Genomic DNA, 14,119 nt, shown 5'->3' with positions numbered 1-14,119 from the left:
ACGCATAAATTTTCATGTTCCCAAAGCTTCCAAGTTTCCCGTGTGGTTCTGAATCAAGCTACACTGTGAGTGAGTTAAATTCAGGGTTCCAGTCATTATAACAGATTGCAGAACCGATTCAGTGGAAACATTTTATTAAATATAAACTGGCTATATAGTTTGTTCACAGGAACATTGTGACTTCTTTCTTTACCCACATAACAAGAAGTATATTTTACAGTATTATTTGCCAGACACAGTTACACTACCAACTCCAGTAACCCAACCCTTGCCCAAAATAAATCTGTTACCCAATATTTTCATACAGCCTTAATAGACTGCATACTGTTTATACCTGTAATAACAGAAAAAAATCCCATCTAAATCCTGCCCGGCTCAATGCAAAATAGTGACAGGGAAAGAAGCGAAATGAAATGAAACAGTTCCTGCAGCCAGAGTGAAAACTATCTCAAAAGAATGCTGCTTGAGGGATTTGGTGTTGATAACCACTGGGAAAGTACTCTGATATTTCCAGCTCAATATTTAGTTATATATATGTTGAAGGTCTATTTGATTATTAAATGAAATATTATGTTGAATATACAGCACATTCTGCCCAACCAGGCATGCTGGCATTTCTTTTTATATTTGTTCATGGGATGTGGGCATCACTGGCTAGGCCAGCATTTATTGCCCACAATTGCCCTTGAACTCAGTGGCTTGCTAGGCCATTTCAGAGGGCATTTAAGAGTCAACCACATTTCTGTGGGTCTAGGTAAGGACAGCAGATTTCCTTCCCTAAAGGACATTAGTGAACCAGATGGGTTTTTAACAACAATCAACAACAGTTTCATGGTCACTATTAGAGTAGCTTTTTAATTCCAGATTTATTAATTGAATTGAAATTTCACCATCTGCCATGGTGGGATTTAAACCCATGTCCCCAGAGCATCTGCCTGGGCTCTTGGATTACTATTCCAGTGACATTACCATAACACCAACCCCTCCCCAGCTTATGCTCCACATCAGCCTCCTCCCATCCTTCCTCATCGAACTCTACCAGCATGATGCTTTCTATTCCTTTCTCCCTCTTTTGCTTATCTAGCTTCCGCTTAAATGAATCTACATTGTTCACCTCAATTGCTCCATTTGGCAGCAGGTTTCACATTCTATGAGTAAATAAATTTCTCTTGAATTCCCCATTTGATTTTTTGGTGACCATCTTGTATCGATTGCCTCCAGTTTTGCACTTGCCCACAATCAGAAACGCACTCTCTGGGCCGGATTTTTTCTCTTTCCAAGGGTGGGTTGTGTGACAGTTGGGACCAGAGTATCGGGGCAGAATTGCCCACCACAGAACCTGACGTCAGGAATCATGGTTTTGATTCTCCCGGGGGCGGGATAGGCCGATGACAACCTTCCAGCCCAGAGGCAAATTAAGGGCCTCTTCCTGCCGCTGCTGGGCTCTTACCAGTGAGGTTGATCAAACAAGACTTTCCCTTTTGAAATCCATGCTGACTATTCATTATTATATTTTTGGTTTCTAGATTTTATTGTACGTTCTCATTTAGTAAGGATTCCATTCTGTTTCCTGCCACTGATGTTAAATGGTTTATTGTTCCCTGGACATGTCTATCTCCCTTCTTAAAGATAGGTTTAACGTTGGCTATCCGCCAGTCCTCTGACACTGCACCTTTTCCTAATGAATAATTAAATATGTGTAGCAGCGCTTCTGCTATCTGTTCTCTAGATTCTTTTAAAATGTGTGGAAGCAATCTGCCCAGATTAGTTCTGGATTTTGCCAGCCCTTCGACGCCGTAGGTCGTGGCAGGGAGACCTGTAAAATGCTAGCTGGAGTGGCCCGCCACAACCCATGTTGCCGAGAAGACCCCGTCGGATATTAGCGGCGGCGGCGAGGCCTCAGTGTGGCCCACCCCCCCACCGCTTGCCGGCAGGGCCTTCATTAAAATATTGAATTGAGGGTAATAAGCATGGAAATGAACTTACCTGCCGCTACCAGCCGTCCCACAGCCAACCGGCCATAACTCACGCGCCTTTGGAACTCCGTAGAAGTTCCGAGGCGAGACACTGGTGGGGAGGGGGAAGGAATAAAATTATCAGGGCAGGGGGGGGGGGGGGGGCGTGGTCAGTGAGGAGAACTGTTGCTATTGGTTGTGGGGATGGTGGGAAGGGATTGAGGGTCAAAGGTGCTGAAGTTCAGGGGGAAGGTTCGGAATTTCAAAACTTTTTTTGGGGGGATAGGTTAATTTAAGTATTGAGTATTCAGTGGGGGGTGGGGGACATGGGAGAGGGGAATTCAAAGTTTAATTAAACTTTTATTGACTTTTTTATCACACCGGCACATTTAAATATTTAAATCTCTCCTGAAGGGCTTGAAGCCCTTTAAAAATGGCGCCAGCACATGTGTGATGGCGCCGGAGGCTGTTGCTGGAGATGTGGTAGTTGCCCCCTCTACGTCTTCGGGGGCGGCATAGCCGCCCCCTCCATTTAAATGAACGCCCGCGCGTAATATCGAGGGGGCACTTCCGTATGGGAAGACCGCCAACTTCACAGCAGGGCGCCGCAAAGCGCAGTGTGCTGATAAAATTCAGCCCCTAGGAGTTTTATCCTCCTTGCATTTGATTATTTAATATTTCTTGTTTATTTTAAATGCAGTGATACCATTTACAATCTCATCTTCCGATGACATGTCAACCTGATCTGTCTCCTGGGTCAATACTGAAGCAAAGTAATTATTTAACATTTCTGCCATTTCTCGATCATTGCCTGTGATGTTATCCTGTTCATCATTAAGTGACCCTATACCCTTCCAGATTTCTCTTTTTTATTTATGTGCCTATAGAATATTTTATTATTTTGTTTTGTGTCCCTTGATTTAATTTCTTCTTTAGCCTCCTAGTTGTTTTTTCACTTCTGTCCTAATCTCTTCATATTCTCCCTTCTCATGCTCTCCCCTGTTGTCCATCTACTTTTTTTTAATCCACTTAATGCACCCTCTTTCTTTGCCCTCAATTTTTTCTTTGTATCTTTTCTTCTTTAGTAGGGATTCCATTATTTCCTTGGTGTCTCATTAGTGTTTTACTTTGTTCTTATTTTTTAGCAGAATAGATATTTTTTTCCTGGACTCTGTTGAACACTGTTTTGAATGTTTCCCATTACTGTTCTAAGTCATTGTTTGCCGATATTGCTGTCCATTTTATTTTCCCAAGTTCTATTCTTAGCCACTCAAAAATCAGCATTTCTCGAACTTTTGTCATGCTTATGTCCTTCTCAAATACAAAACTTTTATTGCATCAAATGACATTTTATGACCAACATTTTATTTCTTGCCCCCTTGTACTTTAATTGCTCCACAATTGACAACTGTGCCTTCAGCTGCCAAGGTTTAAGCAGTGGAATTCCCTCTCTAAACCTCTTTACCTCTCTCTCCTCCTTTTAAAATGGTCCTTAAAATCTATCTCTTTGACCAAGCTTTTGGTCACCTGTCCTGATATCTCCTTATGTGGTTGGTGTCAAATTTTGCTTGATTACGCTTTGGGACATTTTACTATGTTAAAGGCACCATATAAATACAAGTAGTTGTATTTCTGTGCTATTGCTCTGTAGAGAGCATTGCACAATGGGGATGCTTTGCATGTACAATAACTAAACAGTCTGTATGTTTGACACTGGTAGTTCAATGAGGCTGAACAGAGATATTACAATCCTGTCCTCTCCAGAAGAGGAAAGCGCATAATGCTAGGGACTGATTAATACTTCTGTTTGGGACAAGGAAAATCACCTGGCAATGGCATAGAGACAGTGGTTTGGATGTTTTTGAAAATTCTGTGTAACTTGGAGAACAGAATGAAGAACACTGAAGGAATGGGAAGATGGAGCCTGCAAGTAGTTACTGTACAACAATTATGATGCATTGGACATTTGCCATATAGCTGAATAAGGGTATCGTAGGAAGGTGACATAATGGGCCCAGCTAGGAAAGGTTGAGACAATGGAACTGTGCATTAGAAGAGTTAAATCTAAGAGCGGCACTAGGGAAGAAAGTGCAGAAGTTGACAAGAGTGGAAAGATGATAGCAAGGTCTCCTGATATTTGTGGCTAGCCGAGTTTATAATGACCAATTAACTGATTAAAGCATACATTCTCCTTGTAATATGCCAGTCCTTTACAGTATCCATTACTGTTACACTCACAACTCCTCTGCTTTTCACATGCCTACTACAAAATATACTACAATTATAATATACAGTACTTCTACATTACACAATGCTGTTGCAATGCACCTTTATAATATACACATGCTATTACAATTTTTAGGGCTGATGATAGAAACCATTTACAATAGACCTTACATTAGATTACATAGGGATGTTACAATATTACTTTGCAATGAGAAATAAGGTTTCTCTGAGGGAATTTTAACTTGGAAAACCAAAAATGAACTTGATATGTTCACATTGGTTTTCATTTCACTGCAACTATGCGTAATGTAGAAACAGCATTAACACTTACCTATTTCTGGATACTCTAATGGCTCCACGATGTTCTGGGCAGTTGTGCTTTTGGCAATTGTTGCGGGTGATTTTTCTAAATTTGGAAGGGAAACATGTGAGCTTTGCAACAAAATAATGCCTCATACATAGCTAATTCCATATTTCATTATGAAAAAATTATCTTAAATGTATTGATGCCCTTCTACTAGTCAATTGATTTAGTAATTTAATTCAACAGGCATCATAAAATGTTATGCGGTACTGATCTTCACTGAGCTCAGAATGTATGGTATTGCTGTATGAATATTACTGTAGATGGGATGAAATTTTCCTGCCAGATGACAGGGTCTTAACTGGAACACGATTGTCTGGTCTGAATTCAGTGGTGTACTTGAGTTGCAATGGTTAACATTGGGTGCCAAAAAGAGGAAAATATTTTATTGTTGTGCTGATATTGTGGGTTTGTGCAGGATTGGCCAGAAAATATTAACTATTTTTTTTTTTAAAGTGAAAGTCATTCACTCTCTTGGTGGGCTTAATTAGAGGACATTACTTACTGGTTGTAAATGTTCCGTTGTAAACAGAATTTGCCTTGGACTGATAGAATCCTATCACAATGATATTATATTGCTGCCCACTTTCCAGATCTTTTAGGACAATTTCAGCATCACTGACATTCATCTTCAAGACAAGAAGGTTCTGGCTCACTTTGATCACAGTAACCTCATAATTATTAATGTGCTGAGGTTCAGTCTGGGCCCAGTGTAAGGTGATGCTGTCTTCTGTAACATTGAAGGTTGATAATTCCATGCCTGTAGCAACAGAACAGAGATAGGAGGGGGAAGTCAGATATACATATATATATGACAATTCCCTTAGTGAAGCATCAGAAAACACTGAACAAAAAAAAATGCAGTCCATCAAGCCTATTCACTCAACAGAATGTATATCATTTTCTGGATGATAAACAATACCCAGTGGATGAATTCCCTGTGGAAAGTCTCTGCACCAAAGGTAAATCAAGGAAATGCCTAAATATCTATTGAATTTTGCATTCCTCCAGTCTGAACCAATTCAATTCCATGGTACCGTCATATCCCAATCATCTGTCTATTCATCCACCCTCACTGTTGTATTCTGTTGCTGTGATTTGCCTTCTGTCTATACCAGATAGAAAGAGAGAGCTAGTATTGGATATGTTGAAGTATCCCTGATCAAAGACAAACAGATAAATAAATGGACTTTATTCTCCAGTTCAGAACTATAGATTTATTATTCTGCTCAGTATCATCTAATAATGTAAGAAACTGGAACAGAAAGTTGGCAAGATTGCATGAACTCAGCTCTGCAGAGTTGCAATCATTTTTTATACTCCTTCTACAACTGACTCCCTTATACCCAACAGTCATAGGATAAAAAATAGGCACAATCAAGATTTGTGACAGTGTTCCTCAATAATACATCCACACAGTCTATAAGAAAGTCAGTTCTCTCCTGCCAGACTCCAATATGCAGATACAATTGTAATGATTGCTTGGAATCTTCCTGCCCTCATCTCCACCTACCTATGTAATTCATAGACTCCAGGCAAGTATGGCTGCTAAAGTTCCTTTCAGAGGTTATTAACAACTTAAAATTTCCATCTCAGTCATTATAAGCACCAAGTACTTTAGTGCTAAACTCAGACCAGAAGTCTCCATGATCAATCACTGGCCGCTGCAGAGTTAGATAATAGTGTAGCCACTATAACTGCTCTTGGTATTCAGGGTTAAGATGACTGGGGGCAGTGGGGGAGGGGAAGTAATGGAGGCAGGGGTTGCAAATCAGCCGGCATTCCTATTCCTAATGGTTATTATATATAGAGTCATAGAGTTATACAGCACATCAGTCACCTTGGCAGGATTCTTGCTTTTGTAGATATTTAATCAACGTGGTTCTGGAGCTGGCTACAGTCAGGGTTTGCATATATGCATGGACAAGGCACCAGAAGGTTTTTAGCACTGCTAAACTCTGCTATGACTTTTGTTCCCCACAAACTGAATGCCAAGGAAATGTGGCACTGACTTCAGGAAGGGATATGTGGGAAAAATACACTTTCCAAAATCCTTTACAAAAGTTCAAGTGAAAAATATTGTTTTTTGACAAATTACTGTGCATCTGTAACTTATAAATAATACTGGACTTCTATTTCAAGGTACAAACTAATATAGGTCAGTTACTAATAGTAACCAATTCATTTAAGTAAATATATAAGCAATTTACAAGCAATTGAGAACCCTAAGTGAAGGGTCAAAGTTTCTGGTGCAGGATATTACCAAGGTTAAAAAGAACATGAGAGGATAAGGTAAGTTAGGGTGATATAAAGCAAGGACACCAAACTTGGGTTTTGAAGGAAATGTAGGGTTGAATTGTGAAAAAATTGGCGGCCCGCAATCTAGCACGTGACGGCTCATTTCCATACGCAGGGACGTCTGCCCCCCTCAATCACGTGACAGGGCAGGCTCTGCGACACCAGCAACGGCGCCACCTGCCTGTGCACAGGCGCTGGCGCCATTTCTAAAGGGCTGCCAGACCTGCATAGAGAGAGAAAAAGTTCAACCCTGGAACAGCCCACTCCCCATGACATAAATCTGGTCCCCCCATACACAAAAAATAAATGGTAGCCCCGTTCCCCCACTTAAATTGAATAGTTAACATCTCCCCCCCAACAACTATACAAAGTGCAGAGGTCACCCCTCCCCACCACCCCCACCCAAATACTAGAAATGCAGAGTTGATCCTGTCCTCCCTGCACTACACTAAAAATCCTAAGATCCCCCCTTCCCCACCTCGATGGCGCCTGGAGGGGAAAGTGAAGGCATGTCGCATGGAAAATCACGGACAGCTGGTAAGATCGCGGGGAATGGTCTGTTGATGTATTCATGTCCTTTATTTCAATATTTAAAGTTGGGTCCCGTTGCCAAGCAGCGGGAGGGCAGCCACGGAGCCTCACTGCCGCCAGGAAGATCGGGCCCAGCAGTCCCGGCGTCGGGCTCCATGACGGGCTGTTGCCGCTGTGATTTTCCAGCCCCTGTCACCACAGAGCCCCACGCTGGGTGCTCAACAAAGTTCAGCCCGTGAAGTGTAGCATGATGGACAAAGTGGGATGAGGAAATCACCTTTTGAGGCCCTGCAAAAAATGAGTATGCATCGGAAAAAATGCAATGAGTTGACTGCTTTCTTCAATTGAACGAGCAAGCCTGGCACCCCCCCATCCCAGCACCACCCCACCCCACCCCACTACCACCCCCCACCAGCCCCCCATCCCCTCCCAACAAGCCGCTGGGCTCCAAGTAACAGCAGTAACTTACCCATTAGTTTCTCTGAATCTACAGGAACATCTTTTGTGCTAAACACATAAGAAGAAAGAAAATGATTAGTTTCACAAAAATAGGATTAAATATAGATTACAAACAGGTTCTGCACTGGGCCTACTTACTCCTGTTTGTGAATGCTTCCGAACGCCTCATGGCTTGGTTGGTCACTTTGGAACAATCCACATCGTTTCTGCAGCTCAGGAGACAAGTGAAGTGCATTCTCAGCTGGGAAGAAACAGATATTTTTTTCAGACCCTTTAATGCCAGTATTAAAAATAAAATCCTACTAGTTCCCTTAATGGCTTTGTGAAAGTGTACTGGTCAGTGTGGTACTTTGCCATAGTGAAAATGAAGATCTTCAGTTCGATTTCTGATCTGTGCTTAGTTAACTGATCTCAGCAGAGTGGTTGCATTGTCACTGCAGTTGGCCACAGTTCCTGAGCTAGTAAGAGGGGAGGAAGAATAAAGAATCGTTTCCAATCCTTACAACTATGCAGAGATCCTTTCAGAAAACTGCACTGAGTGAGAAAAAAACTAGGCCCAGCATGATGCTCGGCACAGTTAAATAGTCTGCCAATCACAGTCTAGGCTTATACGGGAAATTTGACTTCTTGGGTGAGATACCAGAGGACGACCAGCTTCCATGGAATCATATCCCAGCACAAGGCAGCACTTTCAGGAGAAATGAGAAGTAAATGAGAGGGAAAAAAAATAAAAAAAATACCTAAAGCAACTCAAAGCTCTTGGGCACACTGCAAAACTGTAGCAATCTTAGGCTCCCAGGAAATTTTAGTCTCTTAAAAGGCGAGTAACTCACCTCCTGACTCCCCAAAGCCTGTTCACCATCTACAAGGCACAAGTCAGGAGTGTGATGGAATACTCTCCACTTGCCTGGATTGGTGCAGCTCCAACAACACTCAAGAAGCTCGACACCATCCAAGATAAAGCAGCCTGATTGATTGGCACCCCAAGGACAAACATTCACTCCCTCCACCACCGACGCACAGTGGCAGCAGTGTGTGCCATCTACAAGATGCACTGCAGCAATGCACCAAGGCTCCTTAGACAGCACCTTCCAAACCCGCGACCTCTACCAACTAGGAGGACAAGGGCAGCAAATACATGGGAACACCACCACCTGCAAGTTCCCCTCCAAGTCACACACCATCCTGACTTGCAACTATATCGCTGTTCCTTCACTGTCACTGGGTCAAAATCCTGGAACTCCCTTCCTAACAGCACTGTGGGTATACCTACCCCAAATGGACTGCAGCGGTTCAAGAAGGCAGCTCACCACCACCTTCTCAAGGGCAATTAGGGATGGGCAATAAATGCTAGCCTGGCCAGCGATGCCCACATCCCCATGAATGAATAAAAAAAAAAGCTAAATAAATAGCTCTTGTTTGGAAGAAACTCAGCAACCAAAAGACAACTTGTTAGCCAATCGAGGGATAGAATTCTGAAAATTGGCATGATCGTACCACGTAGCCAATCATGTATAGACAAGTCATCCATGGTGCAGTATTGGTTAATATGGATTTTTAAACATGAATATCTCTGGGATTATATGCAGAAAAGAGCTGAAGACAGGAAATGGCCGGGAGGAACTTGTGTTTGGCCTGTGCTTTGACAGGGATGAAATAGTCATAATTAAATCTTGAAATTGTAATAAATTTCATTTGATAATAGTCAAATAATCTGCATTTAGTGTCTATTGTGAAGTTTTCTAATATCAGGTTAACATGTATGCAGTGAGTACCATCTACAAGATGCACTGCAGCTACTCGCCAAAACTACTGCGACAGCACGTCCCAAACTCACGACCTCTATCTCATAGAACAGAGGATTTCAAACCAGGGGCCCGTGAGAAGTTTTGAAGGGAGTTCCTGCCACCAACCTCTGCCTTCTCTCAACACCATCAATCTTGCCCCTGGCTCAACTCTTAGCAACTGCTGACTGGCAGCCAACAGAGTCAGCACCATATCAGTCACGTGACCCAGCTGAACTTTAGACTCTGAGCCAGCAATTTATTTACAAACTTAAACATTAAACTGCCAATAATATTTTAAATACATTTTCCTTTTAAATCCAAACATAAAATGTAATTTGATGACTACACGATGTTTGATTTATTAACATTCTCTCCCAAAGCTACTCTATCCTCATCACCATTGTTCGGATGCTGTGTGCTGACCATTCTATTTGAATTATCCAGCAGAAGTGGGGATAAAAGTTTCAATAGAGAGGTTTCCGGGTATTGGAGATGGTGAGGGCTCTGGGTGTGAATGTTCCCGATGAATTCAGCGTTACCTCTTCTGCAACACTGAAAGTGTTGATCCCATTTAGCACAACCTACTTATGCAAAGCTGGGTTTTCAGCAATGACAACAATGAAAATGAAGTACTGAAGCAGGATGAGCACTGAGCATAACATGCACATGTGCGTAATGAAGATTCCTCCATGTCTTGACAGAATTGTTGCTCAGCATCAGCAACAAGTTTCACACGAGGTAAAACAAAAATAATAATACTTTTAATTGTGTAACTAGTTTTTTATGCAGAAAAAAACCCTGTGGTTACAGGGGATCCATAGAATTTTTATAACATGGTGGTAGGGGTGGGGAGGGGGAAGCCTCAGAAGCAGAAAGGTTGAGGACTCCTGGCCTAAACAAACAAGGGCAGCTGATGCATGGGATCACCACCACCTGTAAGTTCCCCTCCAAGTCACAAACCATCCTGACTTAGAAATATATCGCCCTTCCTTCATAGTTGCTGGGTCAAAATCCTGGAAATCCCTCCCTACCAGCACTGCGGGAGTACCTTCACCACAAGGTTGCAGCAGTGATTCCAGAAGGTGACTCACCATTGCCTTTTCAAAGACAATTAGGAATTGGCAATAAATGCTGGCCTTGCCAGTGACGCCTACACCCTGTGAATGAATAAAGAAACTTAGAAGCATGAGGTATGCATTAATTCTGTGGTGAACTGATGAACACCACATTTGAGTGCCTGGAAACAGGAATACAAGCTCTTTATTGACTACTTCATTCACCACATTTCCCCTCTGTGTTAACTGGTATCAGCCTGTGTTGACAACACCTAAATAGTACCTGAAAAATGGCATAGGATCTTTTGCTATCTCCAAAATTGGACTTTGGCAATTAGTGTTAGTGGTGCATTTTAAAAGGCTGCCTCGGTTGGAAAAGCCTGCAGCAGTCAGGAAATCATGGGCTGCACCCACTACTGTTCATTATTTTTTCTGATCTCCTGACATTCTCAGACAACAATTTGGCACCAAAATGTGCTGACATCTAAACTTCCATTAAAGCCATGTCTGATTTATATTTTAGATATTTTTCTGCACAGTAGTCGTAAAGACAGCCTAGTTCAAAAATTGGATTGCATGGTTTACTGTTCCAACCACAGAGGATTGCTGACAATATTTAGTGTTATACCTTTATATTAGAATATTGTGGATTATATTTAATTTGATTTTTTTCCCTAGCAGTGTCAGGGGTTTGTGAATACTGGCTTTAGTAAGAGGCTTTCTGAAATCCTTTTCATTGGGGTTCACAAGACAAACAGTAGAAATGAAGGAGTGCCTGCAAGTTACCATTGATGTACTTGGGGAGTTGTCGTCCAAACCTGAGCAAGTCTTCACTGTGGAGCTCTGAGATCTCATTAATTGGCTTGAAGTACACATCTTGAGGGGCACTTGCCAGGTAAATGAGATTCTTTCCATTAGATTTCTTGATGAAGTTAAATACAACAAAGAAGAAGCCTTTGCACTTGGCATCTGTGACAACAGTCTCCAGCTTTTCTCTTTCAGCTTCTGGAAGGTTTCCTGTGGTCATGAGAACGATCAGCTTGTGTTGTCTTGGTTGAGGTGCTTTTTCAAAAATGTTTTTGACGGTCCATTCGACTGCATGTGCTGTTGCTCTTGTCCCTTCAAGCTGAGTCATCTTGTTCTGGATGTACTCTCTGATGTCTCCACTGGAGTTGTAGTCAGTGAAAGAGAATTCAGTTTTCACTCGCTCCAAGCTATTGTTTGTCTGAGAATTATATAGTGCGTGCTGAACCACAGCAACCCTGGCCTGATGGGCCGATGTTGCAGGTTCCTTGCTAATCTCCAACTGGTCCGTCACATAAGAAATATATCTCTTAATCTCTATAAATTGGTTTGGGCTGATGGTTGCAGAGCTGCCTATGATGAATGCGATATCTAGGTCTACATCACTGGGCTTTGTCGACCTTTTGCTTCGGAAAAATTTGGCATCACAGATTGCAGTAGTTTCGCAAAAATCTGCACAAAAGAGAAAAGATGTTCACTGTCACTTAAACACCTACATTTTATTATTTGTCAGCAAAAAAATTCTTTCAATATTTTGAGCATTTCAAATATGATCTGAAGCAACAGTTTCTTGATCCACAATTTCTTAGTGGACATGGGTACAACATGGATCCTAGTTTGGGACTAAATCAGCCAGCTAATTTGAGAAATGGTGCAGTAAAGTTCGTTTTTCTGATGTGGCTGAGTGGAGTGAGTTTTACATCTGACTCTGATGTGAAAGTGCTCATTGCCAACACTGTTGCAGAAGTATTCCAATGCACAGCCCTGTCACCATGATAAACACAGAAGCTCACCAAAATAAAATTAAAAAACATATAATATGTTATATGTTATAATATGTTATATGTTATATGTTATGTTACATATAAAACTAATATGTTTTTTGACAGGAATGGCAGCCAGTGAAGCTGCATATCAACATTTACTAGCGAATGGTAGGCCATGGTTTTGAACCTGTGTACCAAGTTGTTAGTGTAGAATATTGTCCACACACTTCTCTATCAGGAAGCAGGGAAATTATCACTGAGCACCCCAATCACATTCTCACACCTCCCAAACTTTTACTTTACACAACAGTAACCAATTACAAATTGCATTTTAATGTAAAGACAAATGGCAAAAGACGCTCAGCAGGACAACAATTGCTGGCAATCGTTTGGGCCAAATAGCCTCCTTAATTATTGTGATTGATTTGTCCTATCTGTATTATACATGACAAAAATAAAACTAGTAGGTTCTAGGTAGCCCTCTGTGATTGAAGGTCTTTACATTCTCTAAAGTCTTTACATGGACAGGCAGTTACAGAGGCAATACATTTCAAATCTGTCATTTGCACTCCCCAACTCCCGACCAGCTTTTATCACTAATTCTTTCTTTCTTTCTGTTGGTCACTCTTGTTCCATGTTCTCTTGGTATTTTCATTGCATGCAAGCTCTCACCTTCTGCTCTAGGATTTGGTGCCTATCAGTACCAAATGTAAACTTGGTTTCAGGTATCAGCTCAAAGCATCAGGCCTAGTACCAACTGAAAATGCAAGGCCAAGAAACTTTAAACTGAGGCCTATGGCTGAATGTTGATCCCAAAGTCTGTGATGGGCAGTTCATGTAACTGCATATCTGTAGAATAGCTCATGAATTGCCTGAACAGCCACTTGAGTACCTGAATCTTGCTATATATATGCTCCATTCTAATAATGGGAGCAGAGATTATGATCAACACAGGGGCAGGCAATGGAGGCCCGTCTTGTATGCACAACAACACTTCAGGAACAGGGTATATTACAGGAAGACCTAATGACTGGTGAGAATAGTGGATGCAATCCAACTGTGCTGGAAGCCCTCATACTGCAAAGAATGATTGTTAAACATGATTCTTCCGACCAACATTATTCAAATGTTATTTAATAAAAAGTCTAAGTTCCGATCCGATTCAAGATTCTGCACACTGAAATAATCTACTTAACTGTACCTTACCCTGTAACACAGGAAACAATCATGCACTTTGCAAGAGGCAATGGAAGGTCAACATTCAAAAGATTACTTAACTGCAGTAAGTTTGGGGATTATACATAGTCTATTCTATCAATCAATCACCTTAAACATTCTCCTAGAAAACTGAAAACTTTTTAATTTCAGAGGAACTGGGAATCTAAGGCAAAAATGCTGGCAGCACCTCTGAGTTTTGGTTTACATTACCTCATGGTGGAGATGGATATTAATTATTTTATCTGTCCTTATCATTTCCATTTTAGGACCGTGGTCGTTAGCAGCCACATTTGAGAATGGGAAATGTAAACACACTGTTGTGCTATGCATTTGCCCATGCAAGGGCTCTTTGATGGCGACCATACTGTGCACTCCCACAATGAATGCTTTACATAGTGTACCCTTTGCCCATCTGCTTTTTGCTCCAGCACTAATG

At 41.5% G+C, this 14,119-nt stretch overlaps 1 protein-coding gene across 1 annotated transcript in view; it reads right to left on the bottom strand.

Annotated features, from left to right (window-relative positions):
• Positions 1–14,119, bottom strand: part of LOC137372223 (collagen alpha-3(VI) chain-like) — a 244,888-nt gene that overhangs the window by 16,641 nt on the left and 214,128 nt on the right. Inside the window, exons 46-50 of the mRNA XM_068035869.1 lie at positions 11,462–12,151; positions 7,972–8,074; positions 7,844–7,881; positions 5,051–5,305; positions 4,513–4,587 (exon numbers count right to left, since the gene is read on the bottom strand). Coding sequence (XP_067891970.1) covers positions 4,513–4,587; positions 5,051–5,305; positions 7,844–7,881; positions 7,972–8,074; positions 11,462–12,151 — 1,161 coding nt within the window. The remainder of the gene's footprint in view (positions 1–4,512; positions 4,588–5,050; positions 5,306–7,843; positions 7,882–7,971; positions 8,075–11,461; positions 12,152–14,119) is intronic.

Source organism: Heterodontus francisci, chromosome 7, assembly GCF_036365525.1.
Source record: "Heterodontus francisci isolate sHetFra1 chromosome 7, sHetFra1.hap1, whole genome shotgun sequence".
NCBI lineage: Eukaryota > Metazoa > Chordata > Chondrichthyes > Heterodontiformes > Heterodontidae > Heterodontus > Heterodontus francisci.
This window is presented reverse-complemented; position numbering and strand designations above follow the sequence as displayed.